This window comes from Oncorhynchus keta, chromosome 26, assembly GCF_023373465.1.
Source record: "Oncorhynchus keta strain PuntledgeMale-10-30-2019 chromosome 26, Oket_V2, whole genome shotgun sequence".
NCBI classification, from domain to species: Eukaryota; Metazoa; Chordata; class Actinopteri; order Salmoniformes; family Salmonidae; genus Oncorhynchus; species Oncorhynchus keta.
In genome coordinates, this window is record NC_068446.1 from 17,572,822 (window position 1) to 17,600,080 (window position 27,259).

Consider the following 27,259-nt stretch of genomic DNA (forward strand, 5'->3'; position numbering starts at 1 on the left):
TGATTACAGCATGGTCAGATACATTTGTCACTCTGACTAATCAACACAATGTTGAAAACAATTCAACATGAAACTACTTCAATAGCAACTTTTAACATGAGGTCCGGATCTCTCTTGTAAGGAGATAAGTGTAGGTCTTTTTGGATAAACATGAATGGCTCCAACTACCATATAAATTACCAGGTTTGGTCGTTCATTTTTTTTCCCTCAACAGCTGTAGACAGGATATCTGTGACTGAACCTTTCCTATTTATAGCTAATGATGTTTGCTTTGTGTGATGGTTGAGAAAGCCATGCATGCATTGCTCACATAGATAATGTTTATCGGAAACATGTTTTTCCAGCTCCGCTGGAGTTCATGCCAGTACTAGGACCCCCTACTTGCAGTCTATACCTAAAGTTGAATTCACTTCCATGTTTTGCTAATTGAGAAAGATAATCGAAAGTAATCTTGATTTGAGTGTTTAATAGGCTGTTAAAAGCCTGCTTAATTACTTGACACATTTCTCTTTCACCACCTGATCAATGGTTCAGTTCAGTGCAACTTTGTTTTACCTTTGTAAATTTAAGCATCTGGTTCCAGATTTGTGGTTAGGGACTAACCTCTACTTCCAGCCATCCCAGTTCTACCAGACCACTTCTCATCCAGCTGACCCTGACTTTTCTTCCTGCAGTTGCAGACCTCCATTTCATTGGCTTATGCTCTTGGCACTGAGCCAATAGCTACTATGTATATAAACCCCTCAAGAGTGCTGAAAGACAAAGTCAAAAAGAAAAAGGGAATCTTACGGTGGTGGACTCACTCAACAACACATCAAAAGAAAAACAGAAAATGTGTAGAGGATTAGCTGCATTACCCCAATCATGTCTGGAAAGGTGAGATACCAAAAGCAATATGCTCTTCTGCTCTCTGAAAGGGTAATCTCTCCTACTGTAGCTTGCCTGAAATAACCCCAGAGATATCACATCACAAGTTTCTGAGGCTGATTTCTTAGTCGGAAAATGTTTGGTCTGTAATTAAAATCAGATTTCTTTATTCATAGTTCATTTTTCATGCTGAAGTCATTGACATATGCTGCATGGTAATGAAGTTAATTGTGAATATAGTTCTTCATTAAATAATTTTTCTACTTTTTGCAAAACATGTACGATAAATGGAAACTTGATTAAATACTCTTTCAAAATCTTTCAACTGTCCAAAAAGTTGAAAGGTTCCAGTTGCAGAGATAAAGGTATTGTTCCACGATCTGATAAGATCTTAATGGTTTAATGTTAGCATCTTGCTGACTGTATTCCACTACTGCAGTCCAGACTCAGCAATTTCTTCCACCTGCAAGACAGGAAGATTTTGCCAAACTTAAAAGCAAAAAAGAGGTACAGTTTATGCTCTTTGTCATCCTCTGGTGATTAACTTATTAAGAAGCAGATTAGGCCAAAAAAAGCAAAGAGAAATCAGTATGATATTTCTGGCACAAGGGAGGATTGATACATACCAGTATCATGCATACATGATTTCTAACTTATATATTGAGTTATGCATATTCATTTATTAAATCAAACTATTACTCGGAGCAGTATTTTTTGATAAAGGATGTTCATAAATAATTGGCAAATAAAGCAATAGAACTCATTGGCTGTTTTTCCAATATGCATTTGCTGAAAACTGCTCATCACTCAAAGCAATTAGACAACGGCTACCAGTTGATCAGAAATCCTGGATTTAAGATATATTTTATTTTCATAGGGGATTTAACACCATTACTTAAAATTACACATCATTACTTGGAGATTTTTAAATGTTCATCTGCTTTATGGGTTATCCTGATTTATTATGACATAGCCCTAAACTCTTGGTCAACCTCTCAATTGCAGCCCTGGTTAGAATGGATATTCTGTAGAAACTAATGGAAACACGCGGCCTAGTTATTTGAGTGTCATCCCCGGCCAGGAACAACCAGGTCTATTCTGTTAACAAGAAGCTGCACGTATGTATGCATGTGTGGCTGTTGTTTTAGTTGAGCCCATCTCCTGATCGCTGACTATAGGGATAGATGAAAGTAATAAAGAGGAATCAACTACCTGCTGTTCACCATATTATTAATTATTGATCAGACTTTGTCTCGTTTTGTTTTCTCTTGCCATTTTTGGTAATACATGAGTGAGGTGAGCTCTAAGTAATGATAAACTTGGTTATTCTATTCAAAGTCTCATTGATTTACTCACTAAACTGTCCTCTTTGTATTAAATCATTTTGATGATTGCGTTTTTGGAAATAGCAGTGAAATTGTTAGTGTGTCATTGTGTCCACAAAGTATTGTGTCCAGCCTCTTTTCTCTTTTTTTTTTACTTTTCGTTTAGTTAGAGATGTTTAAAAGTGGGTATTTTGATAATTAGAAATTACGGTTAACAGATTTAGTTGATCGATGATTAAAAGGAAAAGGAAAAACCATGTTAGAAAAAATTAAGTTTTATCCCTTTTAAATGTAAATTATTACACGGGTCATTATGGTGTACTGACACTGTGCCATTGAAAACAAAGGTTACATCACATGATCTCTAATGGGCCTGATTCATCTGAGGTGGGGTTGTGTTATCCTGGGTCTAAACTAAGGCAGTGTCGATCATGAAATTCTGTCAGACGGTGATTGTCAAGCAAATAACTTCAAGTCTCACTGTAATTGACCATTAATTAACAAACACATTTAGTATCTCCTGGCTTCCACTAATTCATACCTTTGGAACATCTACATTTTTAAAAGTATAATAAGTCCATGTAATATAGCCTACGCATCACAATAAATCCATTATTGATTTTAGGCATGTCTAAAGAAACATGATATGAAAGAAATGTAGTATATTTCAGAAGAACAGAATAGCATACTCTGAGTTGAACAGAATAGCATACTGTGCTTATGTTAGGCCCTGATCTGGCTATGCCATTATGGCTGTGGGCTACACTAGTTCATTTAGCTGACAAGATTTGCTTAGAATTCTGTGGCATTATTTGTTATTAATTTATAGTATGAAGAATACAATTGAACATAGCTGAGTAAAATACAAAGGATATGGCAGTTGTGGCCTTGGGCTGAATATAATATCTATAATTCCCTTCTCCTGGCCGGGCACTCCGAAGCATCTCTCACTCATATCGCTCTCCGTCACGTGATCGGGTCTTTCTCACAGGCTACAAGTGAAGACAGACACATCGGGGACACAACTGCATGCCTCCGTATCCAATTCCGAGGCGCATATTGAAGATATTGGAAGAACTGTCCACATTTACTTTTTGTCAGCCAACAAGATGAGTAGGCCTAACGAACAGCAAAAGCACTAGCACTAGTCTATGTCAATCTACTAACCCCCATAGTAAAAAAGCTGATGCAACCAATCAGAATGTTTAGCTTCAAATGTTGATAAACTATTAGACTATTTCTTCACATTATAAGGAGAATGTTCCATTAGCAGAAAAACACCATTCTCAAAAGTGAGCGCATATGCGATTATGCATGTAATGCTTTTATTATAAAGGTGCATTTTTATGGTTAATATTATCTTCCCCAAACTTGAAACTCACATGCTGCATATTTATGCCAGTTAGGCTCTACACGCTTTGTAAAGTGGATTAACCTGTTTACTTTTAAGAAGTTATTTGGCCACTTTAGTTGTGATATAAACTGTATCATAACATACAGTACCAGTCAAAAGTTTGGACACAGCTACTCATTCAAGGGTTTTTCTTTATTTTTACTATTTTCTACATTGTAGAATAATAGTGAAAACATGAAATAACACATATGGAATCAAGTAGTAACCAAGAAAGTGCTAAACAAATCAAAATATATTTTATATTTGAGATTCTTCAAAGTAGCCACACTTTGCCCCGATGACAGCTTTGCACACTCTTGGCATTCTCTCAACCAGCTTCATAAGGAATGCTGTTCCAACAGTCTTGAAGGAGTTCCCACATATGCTGAGCACTTGTTGGCTGCTTTTCCTTCACTCTGCGGTCCAACTCATCCCAAACCATCTCAATTGGGTTGGGGTCGGGTGATTGTTGAGGCCTGGTCATCTGATGCATCTTGGTCAAATAGCCCTTACACAGCCTGGAGGTCTGTTTTGGGTCATTGTCAAAACAAATGATAGTCCCACTAAGTGCAAACAAGATGAGATGTGTCTGTTACTTGAACTCTGTGAAGCATTTATTTGTGCTTCAATATGAGGTGAAGTTTACTCTAATGAACTTGCCCTCTGCAGCAGAGGTAGCTCTGGGTCTTCCTTACCTGTAACGGTTCTCATGAGAGCCAGTTTCATCATAGAACTTGATCATTTTTGCGACTGCACATGAAGAAACTTTCAAAGTTCTTGACATTTTCAGGATTTACTGACCTTCATGTCTTGAATTAATGATGGACTGACGTTTATCTTTGCTTATTTGAGCTGTTCTTGCCATAATATGGACTTGCTATTTTACCAAATAGGGACATCTTCTTTGAAGAATATAAAATATATTTAGATTTGTTTAACTCTTTTTTTGGTTACTATAAGATTACTATATGATACTATATGATGTGTTATTTCATTGTTTTGATGTCTTCACTATTATTCTACAATGTAGGAAATAGTAAAAATAAAGAAAAACCCTTGAATGAGTTTCCTATTCCTGTTTCATTTTCATGCCAGCCAGATAGGTTATACTCCTGTTTTAAAGAAAAACAATGTGCCTAATATTAGGAAAGTCGAGAAATAAATATGGTAGACCTAGCCTATAAAATAATGTAACATTTAGGGAACAATGTTTTTTAAATTAATCAAATGGTTAGCAGGAGAGGCCAAGTGGACAATCCTGGCCTACAAAACAAAGATTTATGTCGCGCAGATGAGAGCCAAGGGAACCGAACCACACAGGGTTGTAACACCTAAGGAAGAAACTCTTTCCCAGTGTTTTTGCCATTCATGCTCTCCCCATTGAGTAGAATATATCACAGTGACATCTAGATGGCTACCAATATTAGTTATTCTTGTGTAGTATGCTGTCCTACTTGAAATACTGTATACTCCTGGGAGGGGAAAATCCGCCACGTTACTAGATTCCATCGCCGACACTGTGTTAGGCCACAGCTGACCAGTGGCACTGCACAGGTCGGCAGGCACCTCGATACAATACGGTGCACAGGTCATTCGCATCAGCTTTAGTATGGCCCATAACACAGATTATGTGTAAAATGCATCCCGTCAATCCCCAAAAATATGAGTCAACTGCTAGAAACAAGCAATTTTCTCTGTATTAATGGTGGAAACATAACGGTCACGAATCTGTGCTCAGTATTCTCTATTGCACTCAGAGTGACAGCGATGTTTTTCTAGTTCACGCAGCTAGATATCTACAAGAATTTAGAGCAGACCAAAATGGCTTTTGTCAACTTGAGGTAGGTAGCTAGCAAACATTAGCCAGCTATCTAGCTAGGCTAGCTACGGAAATATGCAGTAATTCAACATTGGCTAGCAATTTTATTTTATTTAAACTTTATTTAACCAGGAAGGGCTCATTGAGATGTAAAACCTCTTTTTCAGGAGCGTCCTGGCCAAGATTGGCAGCACCAAGTCATTATATTACAGACAAAAAACATGAAAAACTACAAGTAATCTAGTAAAAACCATAGAATTCACAAGAGTATAACAAAATCAAAAACAGCCAATTAAAAACATTGACAGGGCAGGGAATCAGTCTCAAGATCATTCATCAGTGATTTAAAAAGATCAATCGGGACAAGTTCTTCCAGTTTAAAACTATTTTGTAAGGCATTCCAAGACGATGGCGCAGAGTACATAAAAGCCCTTTCACCAAATTCAGTTCGGACATTTGGAACAGTTGGCAGGATAAAGTCCAGAGAACGAAGAGAGTACCCACCACATTTCTGAACAATAAAAATGCCCAAACAAAAAGGTAGTAAACCCAAAATGGCTTTGTAAATAAAAGTAAATACTGCGTTCATGTTTGTGTGTGTGAGGGCTGTCTGAGTCATTTAAAAAAATTACAGCATCCTCCTTAATGCCCTTATTTGTTTATAAATCTGCTTATGAACAAGGCAAGATACCTACCCGGCAGCTGCTGGAAATATTATTCCACTTCACAGCTGCTTCAAGATTATATTTATTAAAAACCCTGAGCTTCATGTCTCACCCAACAGCATGAAGATGGCACCTGAAATGGATCATTTGAATCTACAGTAGGCATAAGCTATTATTGTTTTAAAAAAGTATTTTTAAAAGTACAGTATATCAGAGTAATTTTTACAGGAGGCTTCCTAATTACAGTTAATAACAGTATTTTTCTGCATTTTACCCATAATGCAGTGCAATCTATGCTGTAGAACACATGAACGGTATACAAAGCATCTTACAGTGTTTTACTGTTGAAATGACAGAAAAGTCTTACAGTGTACTGTAGGTCTTCTGCTCTGTTGGTGATTGCTTTTCAACTTTACGAACTTCATTGATTGGTTATAGCTATCTGTGCTCACTTGGTATTCCTGACTACAATCTGCATTAGCCAAAGCCATTAGCCAAAGCCACTATGGTCATTACACTGTTCTAACTCCTGAATGTGTGTCATTAAAAAAATGACAGCATCCTCCTTAATGCCCTTACTTCCTCATGTGTTTTCTTTCTCAGGGCTAAAGAGATCAAGTCTAAGTTGGGGGTTCTCCTCCAGAAGCCTGAGAATGGCATTGACCTGATTATCCCCTACCCCGAGAAACCAGAGAAGAAGCCAGAGAAGCTTCAGAAGTGAGTAGTGTAACTTTCTCCTTCCCTCAGACAGCCCTCACATACACAAACATTAACACATACTCTCTCTCTCGCACACACTCCCACACACACTCCCGCAAACACCTTAGAACAGCATGGCTACAGAGTGCATCAGTTACATCCCTGTGGTCCTCAAAGGAAGGAAACATATAGAAACTACTCTGCTTCAAACAGTATCAATTGACATTGGTGAATGTGACTTCTGAAGGTAATTGTGGGTGAATACATATGCACGCACCACTTTTCTGCTTTTAATTCTTATTTATTTTTTGAAACAAGTTATTTGTTTCATTTCACCAATTTGGACTATTTTGTGTGTGTCCATCACATGAAATCCAAATCCAAAATCAATTTAATTTACAGTTTGTAATGCAACAAAATAGAAACATGCAAAGGGGGATGAATACTTTTTCAAGGCACTGTATGTAAACATCATTATTAAAGTGCCATTAATAAAGTGACTGTGATCCATTCATTAGAGTGGCCAAAGATTTGAAGTCTGTATGTAAGCAGCAGCCTCTCTGTGTTGGCTGTTTAACAGTCTGATGGCCTTGAGATGGAAGCTATTTTTCAGTCTCTCGTTCCCAGCTTTAATGCACCTGTACTGACCTCGACTTCTGGATGGTAGCAGGGTGAACAGGCAGTGGCTCGGGTGGTTGTTGTCGTTGATTATCTTTTTGGCCTCCCTGTGACATCGGGGAGGGCAGGTAGTTTGCCCCCGGTGGGGCGTTGTGCAGACAGCATCACCTATTGGAGAACCCTGCAGTTGCGGACAGTGCAATTGCAGTACCAGGCGGTGGTACAGCCTGACAGGATGCTGTCAATTGTGCATCTGTAAAATTTTGTGAGGGTTTTAGGTGCCAAGCCAAATTTCTTCAGCCTCCTTCATTACACTGTCTGTGTGGGTGGACCATTTCAGTTTGTCAGTGATGTGTACGCCGAGGAACTTAAAACTTTCCACCTTCTCCACTGCTGTCCTTCGATAGGAGGGTGCTCCCCCTGCTGTTTCCTGAAGTCCCACAATCATCTCCTTTGTTTTGTTGACGTTGAGTGAGAGGTTGCTATTCTGACACCACACTCTGAGTGCCCTAACCTCCTCCCTATAGGCTGTCTCATCGTTGTTGGTGATCAAGCCTACTACTGTTGTGTCATCTGCAAACTTGATGATCGAGTTGGAGGTGTGCATGGCCATGCAGTCATGGGTAAACAAGAAGTACAGGAGGAGGCTGAGCAAGCACAGTTGTGGGGTGTTGAGGATCAGAGAAGTGGAGATGTTTTATCCTACCTTCACCACCGGGGGGCGGTGCGTCAACTCAAATCAAATTTTATTTTTCACATACACATGGTTAGCAGATGTTAATGCGAGTGTAGTGAAATACTTGTGCTTCTAGTTCCGACAATGCAGTAATAACCAACGACTAATCTAACCTAACAATTTCACAACAACTACCTTATACACACAAGTGTAAAGGAATGAAGAATATGTACATAAAAATATATGAATGAGTGATGGTACAGAACAGCATAGGCAAGATGCAGTAGATAGGTATCGGGTACAGTATGTACATATGAGATGAGTAATGTAGGGTATGTAAACATTATATGAAGTGGCATTGTTTAAAGTGGTTAGTGATAAAAAAAATATCAATTTTTACAATATGAAAGTGGCTGGAGTTGAGTCAGTATGTTGGCAGCAGCCGCTCAATGTTAGTGGTGGCTGTTTAACAGTCTGATGGCCTTGAGATAGAAGCTGTTTTTCAGTCTCTCGGTCCCTGCTTTGATGCACCTGTACTGACCTCGCCTTCGGGATGATAGCGGGGTGAACAGGCAGTCGCTCGGGTGGTTGTTGTCCTTGATGATCTTTATGGCCTTCCTGTGACATTGGGTGGTGTAGGTGTCCTGGAGGGCAGGTAGTTTGCCCCTGGTGATGCGTTGTGCAGACCTCACTACCCTCTGGAGAGTCGTACGGTTGTGGGCGGAGCAGTTGCCATACCAGGCGGTGATACAACCCGACAGGATGCTCTCGATTGTGCATCTGTAAAAGTTTGTGAGTGCTTTTGGTGACAAGACGAATTTCTTCAGCCTCCTGAGGTGGATGAGGCGCTGCTGCGCCTTCTTCACCACGCTGTCTGTGTCATTGGACCAATACAGTTTGTCCGTGATGTGTTCACCGAGGAACTTAAAACAAACTACGCTCTCCACTACTGTCCCGTCAATGTGGATAGGGGGGTGCTCCCTCTGCTGTTTCCTGAAATCCACGATTATCTCCTTTGTTTTGTTGACGTTGAGTGTGAGGTTATTATCCTGACACCACACAACGAGGGCCCTCACCTCCTCCCTTTAGGCCGTCTCGTCGTTGTTGGGAATCAAGCCTACCACTGTAGTGTCGTCTGCAAACTTGATGATTGAGTTGGAGGCGTGCATGGCCATGCAGTCGTGGGTGAACAGGGAGTACAGTAGAGGGCTCAGAATGCACCCTTGTGGGGCCCCAGTGTTGAGGATCAGCGGGGTGGAAATGTTGTTACCTACACTCACCACCTGGGGGCGGCCAGTCAGGAAGTACCCAGTTGCACAGGACGGGGTCGAGACCCAGGGTCTTGAGCTTGATGACAAGTTTGGAGGGTACTATGGTGTTAAATGCTGAGCTGTAGTCTGTCTGGGAGATAGACATCCTGGTCCGCGACGGGGCTGGTTTTCTTTTAGTTATCCGTGATTGACTGTAGACACTGCCACATACCTCTGTGTGTGAGCTGTTGAATTGCGACTCGACTTTGTCTCTATACTGACGCTTAGCTTGTTTGATTGCCTTGTGGAGGGAATAGCTACACTGTTTGTATTCGGTCATGTTTCCGGTCACCTTGCTATGATTAAAAGCAGTGGTTTGCGCATTCAGTTTCGCACGAATGCTGCCATCAATACATGGTTTCTGGTTTGGAAATGTTTTAATAGTTGCTGTGGGTACGACATCGCCGATGCACTTGCTAATAAACTTGCTCACTGAATTAGTGTATTCGTCAATGTTGTTGTTTGACGCAATGTGGAACATATCCAAGTCCACGTGATCAAAGCAATCTTGAAGTGTGGAATCAGATTGGTCGGACCAGCGTTGAACAGACCTGAGGATGGGAGCTTCCTGTTTTAGTTTTTTTCTATAGGCTGGAAGCAACAAAATGGAGTCGTGGTCAGCTTTTCGGAAAGGAGGGCGGGGTAAGGCCTTATATGCGTCGCGGAAGTTAGAATAACAATGATCCAGGGTTTTACAAGCCCTGGTTGCACAATCGATATGCTGATAGAAATTAGGGAGTCTTGTTTTCATCTACCTTCATCTACCTTTAGCCTTGTTAAAATACCCAGCTACAATGAATGCAGCCTCAGGATATGTGGTTTCCAGTTTACATAGTCAAATTAAGTTCGTTCAGGGCCATCCATGTGTCTGCTTGGGGGGGAATATATGTGGCTGTGATTATAATCGAAGATAATAATCTTGGTAGATAATGCGGTCAACATTTGATTGTGAGGAATACCAAGTCAGGTGAACAGAAGGACTTGAGTTCCTGTATGATGTTATGATCACACCACGTCTCGTTAATCATAAGGCCAACCTCCCCACCCTTCTTCTTACCAGAAAGATGCTTATTTTTGTCGGTGCGATGTGTGAAGAAAGCAGCTGGCTGTACCGACTTCGATAGCGTGTCTTGAGTGAGCAATGTTTCTGTGAAGCAAAGCACGTTACAGTCTCTTATGTCTCTCTGGAATGCTACCCTTGCTCGGATTTCATCTACCTTGTTGTCAAGAGCCTGGACATTGGCGAGTAGTATGCTCGGAAGCGGTGGGCGATATGCCCGTCTCCGGAGCCTGACCAGAAGACCGCTTGGTCTGCCCCTTTTATGGCGTCTTTTTTTTGGTTTGCCGGCTGGGATCCAATCCATTGTCCTGGGTGGTGGGTAAAACAGAGGATCTGCTTCGGGAAAGTCGTATTCCTGATCGTAATGATGGTGAGTTGACGTTGCTCTTATATCCAATAGTTCCTCCCATGTCCAGGTCCCAATTGCATAGGGTTCGGTTGAGACCCAGGGCCTCAAGCTTAAGATGAGCTTGAAGAGTACTATGGTTTTGACTGCTGAGCTGTAGTCAATGAACAGCTTTCTTCCATAGGTATTCCTCTTGTCTAGATGGAATAGGGCAGTGTGCAGTGTGATGGCGATTGCATCGTCTGTGGACTTATTGGGGCGGTATGCAAATTGCAGTGGGTCTAGGGTGACAGGTAAGGTGCAGGTGATATGATTGTTTAGTCTCTCAATGCACTTCATGATGATAGAAGTGAGTGCTACGGGGCGATAGTCATTTAGTTCAGTTACCTTTGCCTTCTTGGGTACAAGAACAATGGTGGCCATCCTGAAGCATGTGGGGACAGCAGACTGAGATAGGGAGAGATTGAATATGTTCGTAAACACACCAGCCAACTGGTCTGCGTGTGCTCTGAGGACGCGGCAAGGGTTAACACGTTTAAATGTCTTACTCACGTCAGCCACAGAGAAGGAGAGCCCACAGTCCTTGGTAGCGGGCCACTTTGGTGGCACTGTATTATCCTCAAAGCAGGCAAACAAGGTGTTTAGACCTCTGTGTCTGTAACATGGCTGGTTTTCATTTTGTAGTACATGATTGTTTGTAGACCCTGCCACATACGTCTTGTGTGTGAGCCGGTGAATTGCGACTCCACTTTGTCCCTATACTGACGTTTCGCTTGTTTGATTGCCTTGCGGAGGGAATAACTACACTGTTTGTATTCGGCCATATACCAGTAACTGAAACGTCAGCTCAGGGATTCAAACCAGCTGCAAGGTGAAACATCTTTTGATGTTCCCTTGAGCAACGCACTTAACCCTAATTGCACCTGTAATTCACTCTGGATAAAATATAATGAGAACGAGAGAGATCATCCACTTACTTGTGGAACCTCTTACATAATGACTATTTTCCCTACTAGCTCAGTAGTACAGCCACCAATTATGGTTAAATGCTGCAGGGCTCTCTCGCACTAGTGTGTGTGTGTGTGTGTGTGTGTGTGTGTGTGTGTGTGTGTGTGTGTGTGTGTGTGTGTGTGTGTGTGTGTGTGTGTGTGTGTGTGTGTGTGTGTGTGTGTGTGTGTGTGTGTGTGTGTGTGTGTGTATTAGGGGGAGAACAATCGAGGACCTCTAAACCTCAATGACCTTACAGGGTGCTGTATTAATAGGCTGTGGGTGACAAACTGTTTAATCAAGGGTAAGGTGTGTGTTGTTTAACTGTTATGTTGTGTTTGTGTGTTGAACAGGCCCATTCCTGAAGAGGCTGCTCAGTGGCGTGAGTCCCTGGACCATGTGCTGACCAACAGCTGTAAGTACGCCCAGAAATACACACACACACGCACAACAAATAAGTCCTTGTGAAAAGCCATGAGGTCTTCTTGAAAACCATATGTTTCTTAACCCAATCATATGATACTTTACACGAAATACTGAGCAGACCGACTAGAATTAACATTAAGTCTGATGGTATTCATTATCGTTATGCCGAGAGATCTCCTGGGAGAACTAACATTTTATAATCCATCTGTGAACATAAAGTCTATATTAAGTAAAAGATGACACCTGGATCAAAAATGAAGCTGGAAAATACTGAATGCCTTGAAAACACATTTGCTGTTTCATATTAAATCCACATTTTAGATGCTACCACCCTCCTCAATATCAAAACCAAACATGAATTTCATATTGTGTTCTCATTTTCTGCGCACGCCTGTCTGTGTTTCACACCTGTTTGTCCTAGCTAATCAGCGTCGCAATACAGGCACCTTGCTGCCAGACAGGAAGTAAAACAGAGCATGTGCGAGCAAACATTGACATCTACAGTATGTTTGGTTTTCATTTGGAGGTGGGTGTGGTAGCATCTAACAATTGCAATAAATGTTTTCCTGGGAACTGCTCCACGCTGCAAAAAAAGAAAACTTTTCAATCAGAAAATTGAAATACAGATACACTACTTGACCAAAAGTATATGGACAACAGCTCATTGAACATCACATTCCAAAATCATGGGAAGTAATGGGGAGTTGGTCCCTCCTTTCCTGCTATAACAATGTCCTTTCTTCTGGGAAGGCTTGCCACTAGGAACATTGCTGCGGGGACTTGCTTCCATTCAGCCACAAGATCATTTGTGATGACGGGCACTGAGGTTGGGCGATTAGGCCTGGCTGTGAGTCGGTGTTCCAAACCATCCCAAATGTGTTTGATGGGGTTGAGATCAGAGCTCTGTGCTGGCCAGTCAAGTTCTTCCATACGATCTCAACAAAACATTTCTGTATAGACCTCGCTTTGTGCACAGGGGCATTGTCATGCCGAAACAGGAAAGGGCCTTCCCCAAATGTCATTGTATGCTGTAGCGTTAAGATTCTCTTCACTGGAACTAAGGGGCCTAGCCCGAACCATGAAAAACAGCCCCAGACCATTATTCCTCATCCACCAAACTTTACAGTTTGCACTATGCATTCAAGTAGGTAGCGTTCACTTGGCATCCAGATTATGAATCGTGATTCATCACTCCTCAGAACACATTTCCACTGCTCCAGAGTCCAATGGCAGCTTGCTTTACACCACACCAGCTGGTGCTTGGCATTGCGCATGGTGATCTTAGGCTTGTGTGAGGCTGCTTGGCCATTTCATGAAGCTCCCAATGAACAGTTATTGTGCTGACATTGCTTCCAGAGGCATTTTGGAACTCGGTAGTGAGTGTTGCAACCGAGGACAGATGATTTTTACACTCTATGCGCTTCAGCTCTCGGCAATCCCACTATAGTAGAGTCCCTGGATAGATGAAAGCAAAGAGATTTTTCCAAAAAGAGGTCAGGTGTTTTTTCTTATTTCTGAGTCAAGGGAAGTTGCTGGATCAGGGTTCTGGTTATGTATTTATACTAAACAAAAATATAAAAGCAACATGCAACAATTTCAACAAATGTACTGAGTCACAGTTCATATAAGGAAATCAGTTAATTGAAAGGGCAAGGGCGCAGCCATAGGTGGGCCTGGGAGGGCATAGGCCAATGAGGTTTTCCCGACAAAAAGAGCTTTATAATGGACAGAAGTACTCCTCACTTTCATCAGCTGTCCGGGTGGCTGGTCTCAGACAACCCCGCAGGTGAAGAAGCCGAATGTGGAGGTCCTGGGCTGGCGTGGTTACACGTAGTCTGTGGTTGTGAGGCCAGTTGGACGTACTGCCAAATTCTCTAAAATGATGTTGGAGGCGGCTTATAGTAGAGAAATTAACATTAAATGAACACTTTACATGTTGTCTTGTATTTTTGATCAGTATACTGTATATACAGTCAGGCCCATTATGTTTTCACTTCAGCAACACATAGTGAGTATTAGCGGGCCATGTAAGAATCCAACCCCCAACTCTGATATTGTAAACACTCAGCCATTGGAGCTTATCATCATCCTATCATAACAGAGGCACAGTGGCAACATGTCTCTGGAATTCAGGACTCAGGGGAGATGTTGGAGGATTGGCCAAATGCCCTCTGTGTTAAAATATGGGAACAACTCACTGTCTCTCTCTTTCACTCTGTCTCTACTTTCTCTCTCTTTGCTCTTTGCTCTCTGCTCTGTTTCCCTCTTCCCCCACTCTCTCTCTCTCTGATCATTTAATATTCCCATCTCCTCTATCTATCCGTCTCCCAGATGGCCTGGCCATGTTCCGTGGCTTCCTGCGCTCTGAGTTCAGTGAGGAGAACATTGAGTTCTGGGTGGCCTGTGAGAACTTCAAAAAGACCAAGTCTCCCATGAAGATGACTGTGAAAGCCAGAAAGATCTATGAGGACTTCATCCAGACTGAGGGACCCAGAGAGGTGACAGAAAATGTGGCAAGCAAATGTGTACTATTGTTGTATTTGTTGTGGAAGCCCAGACTTACCTTATCCTTCCTGTCTCCGTCTCTCTCTGTCTCGCTCTCTCTCTCTGACTCTCTCGTCCCTCCCATACTTCTCACTTTTCCTCCCTTAAGGTGAACATTGATCATTACACCAAGGATGTGACCCTGAGGAACCTGGTTGACCTTTCCTCCACAACCTTTGACCTGGCCCAGAAGAAAATTTATGCTCTGATGGAGAAGGACTCCTTCGGCCGCTTCCTGAGATCCGAGAAGTACCAGGAGCTGGTTAATTAAGAAGATGATTGCAGAGTAAGGGTAAATTCCAAACCAATTGGTTATCATTTGAAGTGGAATTAGGCCTTTAAAATTATTTGATGGAACTGACTCAAGCAAGACTGCAGGTTTGATAACTAAGGACAAACATAAAGATAGACCTCATTCTAAACCACCTTGACTCCATATTTCAAATGACTAATTACTATTATATTTGACTTATATAGCTGTAGCCAATCAACATTTTACAAGTTAATTATAAAAGTAAAGTGTGGAAACACAATATGACAATTTGACATTATTTGTTAAATGTTTACTCCAACTGAGAGACAAACAAACCACCAATTAAACAGTGATTTAAACAAATACATTTGAACATCACCATTTCTTAGAAAGATAAACCAAAGGTCATAATTATTGCAGACAAAATAATCTGCAATGATTTTGTCCCATAGTCTAAATAAAAAGTCTAAATAAAAAGATCCTAGACAGACAGATAGACAGACAATATTTCTACAACAACTTTCCCTGGAATAAAAGACCATTGGCTTTCAGAGTTTCTGGGGAGGAGAATATGACCTCCGCCTTGAGACTCTTAGTGACACATCCAGTACCCATCCAGTGTTCTAAATGGGGGAGAAAGGGTGAGGGACTTCTTGGAACCGGACACTCTATTGTTCCCACAGCCAAGTAGTAAACAGCCTAAGAAGAAAAGACATACAGTAGATACCAGGTGCCTTGAGAAGCTGTGAGAATGTGTCCCCAATCATGCTCTCATGCAATCCTTGGGACAAGTGGTAGGCAGTTTGTTCAGTGGTTTACGGACCACTGTATTGTACGTTGATAGGATGGGAATACCGAGTAAGAGTGGATCTCATAAAAGAATAGAACTCAGTATTTTTCCAAATATATATATTTTTTTGGGGGGGGTGAACTAATTGAAAGTCAGTCATTTCATCTAAAGATAGCAATGAAGCATAGAGAATGAGTAAAGGACACATACCCAATACATCAACATAATAAAGTTTTCGGACTTTTCTACCATAACAAAATAGAAATATATGCACTCCATTATGAATGAACTAATCGTATCAAGTATTTCTATACAGCTTTGAGCATTTCTGTTTATCACTCACCATTCACTATCACAACTAGTCTTCACACCTTTCCTGGTCTGAAAAGTAGAAAAGGTATGAAAAGGTTCTTGTAGTACGCTATCTCAGTCTAGTGTAGCAATGATATAAATACCTTACATTGTGTTTCTATTCTGCACTTGCACGTTTTTATATATTTTAAGGGTGCAGCTGTCATAGCCACAACATTGGAGTATTATTACACAGCAACTCAGTACCTATACAAGTCCATATTGTTGCCCAATACACACAATTCAACTTACTGCAACACTGCAGGTCAGGAGTTGACAATATGGTCATTGTAATTCATTGATTGTCCAATAAAAAATGTCACTTGAAGCTACAATGTTCGATCACATACTTTGCAATCACTTGACACGGGTACACTAATAGAGTTTAGTAACGATAAGGCAATTCCACTTTGACAGAATGATGCTGAGACTTTTCACTTTAGAACGTATGTCAAACAAAAACAATGACTGCAAAGTTGACCCATACAACTCTATGTTCAAGGACTACTTTAAACCATTTCCACTGACTCATTTACTTGAAGAACAGCAGATGCAAAGTTTTGTAACAGAATGACGGTTTGTCCTGTTTGTGCCATCATTTTTTTTTTACTAAACTTTGCATCTGCAGTGTTCTTCAAGCAAATGTGTTTTTGAAATGTTTCAGTGTTTTTGTAATATTTTCAGTGGAAATTGTTAAACATCGTCCTAATGCATAGTTGCATCGATGTATTCTCTTACTGTGGAATTTCCCAATACTAACACAAAACTATATGTTTCTGATGTGGCATTGATAAGTGTATCTGGTTGCATAGATTGGCCAATCTACTGCTATTGCTCAAGATGTTGTGCCTTCGGCGAAAACACTTATGGACCTATGACTTATGGAGTTAATATCTGACACTTGTATTATTTGTAGTCAACCACATAAAAGACATCAATACATTACATTCCTGAAGATGTAGTTATTTGTCTATGTAAATATCTACCAGTAATTAGTAGTATTTGTGTTGATTAAGTTGACTACCCCACTGGACTGAATGGGAGTTGTGGCCAAGAGAGGACTGATTGAAGAGTATCCAGGAGAGAACCATGTAGTTTAACTGTCATAAAAGAGAAAACATCTGACTATCTATTGACTATCTGTTGTATTATGCAATATCCATGTATTTTGTTACTCTTTTTGTGATCACAAGTTTATCGTTTACTAAAGAAATCTCTCAACATAGTACCCAAGAGAAGGCCTACACAAGGATTTTTCGCACACCAAGTGTTTCATAATAAGTCATTATTTGTTTGTGTGATGACATAAGGGATCAATATTACACAGATATATAAGGGAGAGTGGGGTAAGTTGAGCCAAGGGGGTAAGTTGAGCCATCCTTATTTCTAGGAAACCATAAAATCCTCCCATAAATAACAATTTTGTGAACTAATACTCACACTTGACTCCCCCCCCCCTTACTAGCTCTGACTTTGCTTATAGCTACTTTATTTAAAACATTTACTTACTCTGACTGTGATATGTTGTTGTCCCACCTACAGTAGCTATGAATGCACAAAATGCACCTACAGTAGCTATGAATGCACTGGATAAGAGTGTGTGCTAAATTACTAAAATGAAAATGTAAAAATGTTGACCAAATATTTAAAAAGAGTTCATCATTTTATGGAGTTTGTGAAGGAAGAAACCACATGGGAAAAGTGGTAAGCAAGTTTGGTCCAAAAAACGGATTTTCACCAAGTCATATTAATTTACTGTGTTAGAGGTTTGTATCTAAACCAAAGTAGATCATTTTAAGATTGTTCTATAAATCAGTTGGGGGTCTTTATAAGCTTCAATATGAGGTCCTAAACCTAGCATGAAACTGCATCCTTGTAGCTGTGTGGGCTATAGACAAAATATTTGCCTTGAGCCAATGGTTGAGCCAATGGCAAGTTGAGCAAATTGAAGTGTTTTCTTCCAAGGCATAATGCAAGGGATTATCACTGGGATACACGGTAAGAAACAGGGCCTGGACTATATTAAAAGTGTTTTTAAAAAATACAGTGTTTGTTAGGTGTTAAGGCTGTGTTAATGCTTAAAATAATAAAAATACAAAAAATCAATTGTGATTGTGTTGAAGTGTGTTTGAAAAATGAAGATAAAAGTAGTGGTAATTTTTCAATCAGCACAGAAATGCGTGTCGGTTTAATTTATGTGGTCCTGCGGCTCAATTTACATGAATTCTGATTATTTCCAGGGAACATCTTGAAATATATGTAAATATCTTTGTTAGAAAAACTGCTATATTTCCCTTGCGGGAGTAATGCTGAACGGAAAAAATGTCTCAACTCACAACTCTCCCCTACATACAGTACACAAAATGAATAACCTATTTAAGACAGAGGGGAGATGATGATAAATCCCATCTAAAATACACACACGCTATGATATTGTATATTAATAAACACACAGCTTCCTGAGGCAGAGTTAGCTAACCTTCAGACTCACGACTACTCACATAAAGAGAGAGGTTGTTTTTCTTCTAATTAACATAGCGCGTACATTGTACCCAGGAGGAGAGCATCATTTTCCCGCGAGTGAATGAAAACGTCAGAGCAGCGAGTGGAAAACAAAGAGGAAGCTGATGCACAAACAGTGTCACAGCTTAAAATGTAGGCTTCGCACTCCTTATTTCTGTCATGTGTTCTTAGAATCACATGGAGGGTTGTGATGTCCCCTTGTGGTCATCTGTGAACCTGACAAAACGTCTCGTTAGTTTTCTATCTTCCCTTTTACATGCGTTCACTTCACACACTAGCAGGTTCTGTCGTATGTGTTGAGATTTACACAACCCAAACGGGCAAAAACTGGTTGAACCAATGTTTCCACTTCATTTCAATCCCCAAAAATCTGTGATGACGTTGAATCAACGTGGAAAACAAATTGGATTTGCAAAAAGTCATCAACATAAGGTTTTTCACACAACGTTTAACCTAAATTCAATAACATGGTGACATTTGTTGTTGATTTCGAATTCATGTTAGTTGACAATAACAATTGAAACATGATGTTAAACTGACATCTGTGTCCAGTGGGAGGGCTGTGTCATTGGAACAGGATAAAGATTATCAGTCATCCTGGTAAATCTTTATAATATACATTTTATGAACAAATACTGTTAAAAGCCAGACCAGACAACATGACTTCATAATGTTAAAAAATATCCTACATCTCTTTTTACTCTCTGGCCAATCAACACCATTACCACTCCATGAACCATATCGTCCCCAGCCATGTGTCCAATAATATACCATGAGAGTACACACAACACTGGGCTGGAGATAAAACCCCACACACTGTGGAGATGGTCAGATAACACCTCAATTCTTCTGTCAGCATGAAGAGATGGAGGATTTACGATGAAAGCTAGGATTACAGAAACATCAAGGTTGCTTTTATAAAAAAGGGCTTCACCTTCTCTCCTCATATGAACTTTTCACTTCAACTGCTCCTCGTCTCTTAGTCCGTAGAAGCACAAGCTGTCTCATCCTACAGCATACAGTGAGGAAGCTTCTCAGGTGAATTTGCTCATCTGTCATGGAATATCGCCATCAAGACTTGGGGAAAGAAGACGAAATAGTACTCCCTAAGGTCTCTAAGTTTAGATCCCATTGATGGATAGTGGCCATGAACCTCCATGTAATAGTATTAATGTTTACAGTAGCTTCATAAAAGGCAGAGAGAGGGCTTATGGACTAAAGAGTATTTCTGAAACCATTGTGAGCTGAGCATTTCCATGAGTACCAACCTGAAATTTAAAGGAGCATGTCAAAATGGGTGTCAAATGAAAGCAAAGAGTGTATATTTTTAGACATTAAGGGAAATATACATTTTTACCATTTTCCATCCCACAATTTGGAATAAGCAAAGTCTTTGACTTTTGGTCAAACAGATGGAACATGGATCTTAGACAACATCTACCAGAAAAAAAATCTTAAAAGGTATTAGAAATACATCAAAACACAAAAATGCTGAAGTAAAGTAACAAGTTAAGGTAGCTCTACCAATTAGGTAGTGTTTTTATTGATACCAAGTTTGTTTATGAAATACGGGCAGGCAGGTAGCCTAACAGTTAAGAGCTTTGGGTAAGTAACCGAAAGATTGCTTGTTCAAAGCCTGAGTCCCCTAGGTGAAAAGTCGCTCTGGATAAGACCATCTGCTTAATACCAAAAATGAAAAATAGTAAATCAGTAAAGGAATTACAAAAAAATCCTGGAACAGATCTATTCTAATTTAAGGGGATTCCATAGTTGTCACCTGCTACTGTCCTCCCTTCTGCTGGCATACGGTTATGTTTAGCTGATAACTATTTTATTTCTCTTGTTGTACTGTAAACTGTGCTCCTGATGGAGTACAGTGCTCCTGGTGGAGTAAAACGTGAGTTTATAAGTCCATTCATTGCGTAACAATTATAAATGCAATCCCCTGTTAAAATCTGTTTTGGTGCATGATTGAAAATAGCTACTATTTCTATTTTTCAACTGGTAATTGAAGCATGCCTCCCATTCACCATTCAAGTTCAGGCAACAGGCTATCTGCGCATTACCCACCACTTAACAATGTGAGCTGGTGGCAGTATACATTTTGAAAACATGCTTAATAGTTTGAAACATATTATTATGAGGCATGTCTTACCTTGCTTCAGAGTAGCCTATAGGCAAAATCCAACCATGGAAAAATGGAGGAAATGTATTTATAAAAACTTCATAGATGGCGCGTGAGTTTCAAGTTTGGGGAAGCTTACAATTATCCTACCATTTCCGTGGAACAGTTTTATTTCTATAATAATGTTTTAATTTCTCAAAATCATTGTCATGTGATTAATCCTAAAATCTGAATTCAAATGATAAAACACTAAAAGTTCAAAGTAAACTAATGCGAGATCACCAGTGTCTGACATATGGACACATTGATACACCGTGATCCATTGGTGGCTAAAGAAATGAGTGCATGGAACACCTAGCCTATAGGCCAATGCAGCAGTAGGCCTATAACTTCCAGTGCTCTTTCACACTGTTGCGGTGGAGAACAGGGTTTCTTATGTACCAGATTCCAGGCCAAGAGTTTACCTTTCTGTATTTGACAACCCCCTTTCAAGCCTATCACAAGACAAATCAACTGCTCCCTTTATGACTCTAAATGGACTGAGGAGGACAAGAGACAAAGAACAGGACGTCTTTTACGACTCACATGTGATAAGGCTGTTGGGTTTTAGAGGTCTTAGGGCGCCAGAGCCAAATTTCTCCTCCCACTCCATGTAATGAAGATATAATGGAGCTAAGAGGGCTCAAATTCAATTATAAGACGTTTTCTTCACTGTATTGGAACTGCTGGACTGAAGATGTTGATATACAGTGCCTTCGGAAAGGTTTCAAACTCCTTGACTTTATTCACACGTGATCCGATTCAGGAAACTAGGTGCATGTCGCAAGTCACAAATTCACAGGAGACCTGTTTATTAGCTAAATTAGTTTTTTTGGGGCAGAAATGCCTTCTTGGACATGTGAACTTCATGTACCTTAATATCAAACTTGTATGCCATCTGTAAATACAAATAAAATTGTTAAATTACGAGCCCAGTTGGTTTAGCCACTGAAAAAGTGGGCAACCTTCCCGCTAGCCATGATTACCTGAGATTATGAGTGGGCTGGACAAGCCGAGAGATGAGTTTGGATTTGTCTGCCATATAGCAGGCGTCTGTCTATTGGAGCTGGTCAGTATGCCTAGGTAATCGTGTCAAACTTGACTTTTTGTAAATGTATTGTGTAGTAAAACTGCATAAACCTAATGTCAAGGTAAAGTGAACTGTTAGCTAAAATCAGTGGAATTCGAGTGTGATAGCTAAACACCTGGAGAAAACACGTCTGGATTACATCGTGCATCAGACAAGAGACGCATCCAACCTTGATGTATACTGGTAAAATAGTCTTGCTAGCTACATTTTCAGATATTACACATTTCTAATTTTGGCAGAAAGTGGTTTAATTTCAAGTGTACTGTTAGCTAACGTTAGCTGGCTGGCTCGCTAACTAATGTTATGTCATGCATTGTGGATTCATTGTTTACCTAGCTAGCTACTGGCTACATTTCTTAACAAAATCTTTCCTCTTAGTGTGCCAGAGCGCAGAATAACTGATGCAATTTTGAACGCTCAACACGTCTGCAACAAAGCTTAATTAAATTGTTGCCAGCAGAGTGTTACAGTGTGGATAACACTGCTAGGGGGAGTAAAATGGTCAGTGTGGTGTTCTTTCACTATGTGAATAAAAGTAGCTAGCCAATGGTAGCCAGTTAGCTTGGGTGCTTGACTGTCATTGTGAGGTCAAAGCTTTCAGGAGCAACCCTACTGTTTGTCCAGAGTCCAGTGTGCGCTCTGAACACGAAACGCTCTGCATTTACACAAGGACAATCTGACAGCACAGTTACAGTCACCAACGCTCTGGATAACATACTGTAACAGCCTAACTAGCTCTGCTAGGATGAGTAATGTTCAGTGGTGAGCTGTTCTCTCTCTTAGATGTCTGGAAGTAGCTGGCAAGTTAGTACAGAATGCACTGATCAAACCTTAAAGAGATGGGTGGGGCTAAGGCTTAAGAGGGTGTGATCAATGCTGAATGGGTGAAGACAAATAAGGGTTCTCCAATAGTCGTACCAAAACTTTGAAAGACGGTTTTCTCAAAAGTGAGTTTACAAGTTGATCAACTTTCATATCAGAATTACTTTCCCATTATTTCCTCAAATGCAGTGTATGATAAACAATTTTGTAGTCTATACTTTTATCCAATGTAAAAAACAGAAGTTAAAATGTTGCTACATACTGTAAGACCAAATCCAAGTGGTGAGTCACACTTTGTTAGGTTACAGCCTTATTCTAAGATAAGATTTAACAAAACAAACTTAGCAATCTACACACAATACCCCATAATGACAAAGCAAAAACCGCTTTTTGGAAATATTTGCTAGTTTATAAAAAAAATAAAAAGCAGATATCACATTTATCTAAGTATTCAGACCCTTTACTCAGCAACTTTGGCAGCAATTACAGTCACTACAAGCTTGGCACACCTGTATTTGGGCAGTTTCTCCCATTCTTCTCTGCAGATTCTCTCAAACCCTGTCAGGTTGGATGGGGAGCGTTGCTGCACAGCTATTTTTCAAGTCTCTCCAGAGATATTTGATCGGGTTCAAGTCCAGGCTCTGGCTGGGCCACTCAAGGACATTCAGAGACTTGTCCTGAAGCCACTCTTGCAATGTCTTGGCTATGTGCTTCGGGTCGTTGTCCTTTTTGAAGGTGAACCTTTGCCCCCAGTCTGAGATCCTTTGCGCTCTGGAGCAGGTTTTGATCAAGGATCTCTCTGTACTTTTCTCTGTTCATCTTTGCCTTGATCCTGACTAGTCTCTGCCACTGAAAAACACAGCCACAGCATGATGCCACTCTACCATTAAGGCCTGATTGGTGGAGTGCTGCAGAGATGGTTGTCCTTCTTGAAGGTTCTCCCATCTCCACAGAGGAACTTTGGGGCTCTGTCAGTGTGACCATCGGGTTCTTGGTCACCTCTCTGACCAAGGCCCTTCTCCCCCGATTGCTCAGTTTGGCTGGGCGGCCAGCTCTAGGATAAGTCTTGGCGGTTCCAAACTTCTTCCATTTAACAATGATGGAGGTCACTGTGTTCATGGGGGACCTTCAATGCTGCAAACATTTTTGGGTACCCTTTCCCAGATCTGTACCTCGACACAATCCTGTCTCGGAGCTCTACGGATAATTCCTTCGACCTCATGGCTTGGTTTTTGCTCTGGTTTCATGCACTGTCAACCTGATATACACAGGTGTGTGCCTTTCCAAATCATGTCCAATCAATTGAATTTACCACAGGTGAACTCTAAATCAAGTTGTTGAAACATCTCAAGGATGATCAATGGAAACAGGATTTACCTGAGCACAATTCCGAGTCTCATAGCAAAGGGTTTGAATACTTATGTAAATAAGGTATTTCAATTTTTTTTATTTTAATACATTTGCAAAAAGTTCTAAACCTGTTTTTTCTTGGTCATTATTGGGTGTTGTGTGTAGATTACTGAGGATGTTTTGTTATTTAATCAACTTTAGAATAAGGCTGTAGCGTAACAAAATGTGGAAAAAGTCAAGAGGTCTTAATACTTTCCAAAGGCACTGTAACGTGAGTATGCATTGTTACATTTCTTCTCTTTTTCCATGTTATTAAAAGAGTAATAGGTCTTTCACTGTAACATAAAATGTATGAATGTTATCATAGTCATATTTGCACTCTACAGACTACATATTTCTTTTTTCAAAACACATTTTAACATTCTACGAACACTTGTGAGACAATTTCAGGTTTTGGCCCAATATTGGCATGCCCAATATTGAGACTCGTACTCCAAACAATGAGATCAGGTACAGTGGGCGAGGCCAGGCCAATGGACAGAGTGATCTATCTCCTTGGAAACCAAAATGTCTCTGTGAGAAACCTACACAATGTTGACTTGCACCATCCTTCTCAAACAAAAGAATCACTTGAGAATCTCTGCTCAGTCACAACGAACCTCTGAGTGTTATCGCTCCCAAAAGGGGACCCGAACCAGCATTATATTGCACCCTGTGCCTTAACAGGCTTTGTCTCTTTGGACTTTACACCGTCATCACGAAAACTCTGAACTGAACAAGACTACACTCAGATTCACGTAAATACCTTGTTGCATTGAATTTCCCATTTATGTGATACTGTTTCTGTGTAATAGTGGTGGCAGTAACTTATTGTAAGGATGTTTGTCCTTGTTACATATCATGATTAATACTGTCATTGCATTGTCTACATTCTGATGTGAATGGATAGCCTAGCCACTGGATGAGCCTAGAGTTTCAGTCGTGCTTTCTGGTGAAGAATTTTGAATTATTTTATTTTGCTATAGCCGGAAGTAATTATATAATTTTGGCAAATTGATTTCCATTTACTTCCTTATTGGACCTACCACTATGACATTTCTCTCCTGTTCCATTGGTTTGTAGTCAAATTACAGTAGCAACCCATTCTAGTTGTTGCATCTTTAGAATCCCCCTCTTTCCATCTCTGTCACATATGAGACCACTATCAGGTCAGCTGTTTAGAATGGTGTTTTCCCACAAATGGCATTTTGGCAATAGTTTTAAAATGACGTTTTATTGGCTGCTTCATTACATGAGTTGCATGTCCTTGTTAAAATGCATTACCATAGATTTCTGTCATTCTGAGCACCTTGGGTGAACACCCTTGTAATGGTCTGGGTGTAGCTGGTGCAGAGGAGTCAGGCGCAGGACAGCAGAGATGAGTAACACAAGTAACTTTACTCAAATATTCCAATAGCATGTCGTAAACACCGAGCCCACAATAACGGACCGAACATACATGAAACAATCACGCACAAAAACCATGGGGAAAACAGAGGGTTAAATAATGAACATGTAATTGGGGAATTGAAACCAGGTGTGTAAGACAAAACAAATGGAAAATGAAAAGTGGATCGGCGATGGCTAGAAGGCCGTTGACGTCGACCGCCGAAAGCCACCCGAACAAGGAGAGGGACCGAATTCGGAAATTGTGACAACCCTAATGGTTATGCACCCAATGCATATGAGTCTGGTAAATTTCTCAAATGGCCGGTAAGTTTAAGTCTTCCCAGTCACAATGTAAGGAGCCACATTTTCCGAATGGAAATCCTGGTCTGGACCACCAAATATGGTCTTGTTTGGGAGTGGAGCTCATTACAGTAATAGTCCATTTGTAGAATAATATCCATATATCACATACATCACAATTAAGATAATAATATTAATATCCATAATTATGCATTTCTGTATAGTACAGATCAGAGACCCATGATGTAATTCTGTTAATGGATGTAAATCCACTACACTTACTGTAGTTCAATAACCAAAATATATTTGTTTAAAGTCAAGGTGTCATGTCATAGCTGGAATTATGTTACCAAACTTTGCATCCGCACAGTTCTTCCAGTAAATGTGTTTCTGTACATTGTTCTCAGTGGAAATAAAAAATAATTTTGCATAGAGTATGGTTTGTTGAACTTCTGAGTCTCTGTTACTGTGGAATTACCCAGATTCTTCCTCCCTTGGCTCCTGAAATATTCTGTCCCTGTCACAGACATAGGCTGTAACACACACACACACACACAAACATGCACATGAAGGTCATTAATACCAGATAACGCTGTGACTCTAAAACTTTCTCATGAATGCTCAGAAAAAAAGTTTTGGTTTAAACACTGACAGTAAAAAGCAATAAATAATTTGTGACGGATGAAAGACAAGAACAAACAGTACATTTGGTTTGTTCAGATCCATGTTGGCAAGAACTACACTTCCGCCTGTCCACACAAAACACAACAGAAAACAATCATATACATATACAGACGCACAAATGCTTCCCAATCAAATTGTGTAAACTTTATTATAATCTAAAAATAGTCATCTGAAACACAATCAGTATGAGATGTTTCAATGGAACTGCAGTTCCTCTCCTCCCAGAGCAGGGATCCAGAGCTGCAGGCCTCCAGAGCTCCAGAGATGCAGGGCTACAGCCTAGGGGACTGAGTGTGATGACATTAGTAACATTACTCCTTAATGACCAGGCCTGCATGGCTCCTGTCCTGCCTGCAGCTGCTAAGACACAGAGAGGAGAGGAATCAGGGGGATAGAGAGAACAGAGTGAGGGAAGAGAGAAAGAGAACAGGGGAACAGAGGAAGAGGGAGAACAGAGGAGCAGAAGGAGAGAGAGAACATAAGAAGAGATAAAACAGGTTATAGAGATTATCCATGCATCCAAAGCCCCACAAAGCACTCTGCTACTCTGTCACATACTCATTATTGATGAATCCACTAACAAATATCACAAACACATATAAACACCCCATCCATCCACTAAAAACAAACATCACCAGCAATGGTGAAATGATCCTAATGATTTAAGACGAATATATTCTCCAGCATTGAAATGGTCTGTTTTTGTTCTCTTCCAATGAGAGGAAGTGTTCGGTACCAGAGATGTCATCCCCATGTTTTTATTTTTTTT

The 27,259-nt window shown here is 40.3% G+C and overlaps 1 protein-coding gene across 1 annotated transcript; it reads left to right on the top strand.

Annotated features, from left to right (window-relative positions):
- Window positions 1-722: 722 nt before the first annotated feature.
- LOC118359009 (regulator of G-protein signaling 5-like) lies at window positions 723-18,235 on the top strand. The gene is made up of 5 exons (XM_035737133.2): window positions 723-876; window positions 6,673-6,786; window positions 12,119-12,180; window positions 14,523-14,689; window positions 14,845-18,235. The coding sequence occupies exons 1-5, from the start codon at window positions 833-835 to the stop codon at window positions 15,004-15,006; spliced, it is 549 nt and encodes a 182-aa protein (XP_035593026.1). The 5' UTR covers window positions 723-832; the 3' UTR covers window positions 15,007-18,235.
- Window positions 18,236-27,259: the final 9,024 nt, after the last annotated feature.

Bases quoted from the DNA above. Each gene is read 5' to 3' on its own strand.
- LOC118359009 (XM_035737133.2), top strand. From the start codon at position 833: ATGTGTAGAGGATTAGCTGCATTACCCCAATCATGTCTGGAAAG. The intron at 877-6,672 runs GTGAGATACCAA...TTTCTTTCTCAG, and splicing joins CCCCAATCATGTCTGGAAAG to GGCTAAAGAGATCAAGTCTA. The intron at 6,787-12,118 runs GTGAGTAGTGTA...TGTGTTGAACAG, and splicing joins AAGCCAGAGAAGCTTCAGAA to GCCCATTCCTGAAGAGGCTG.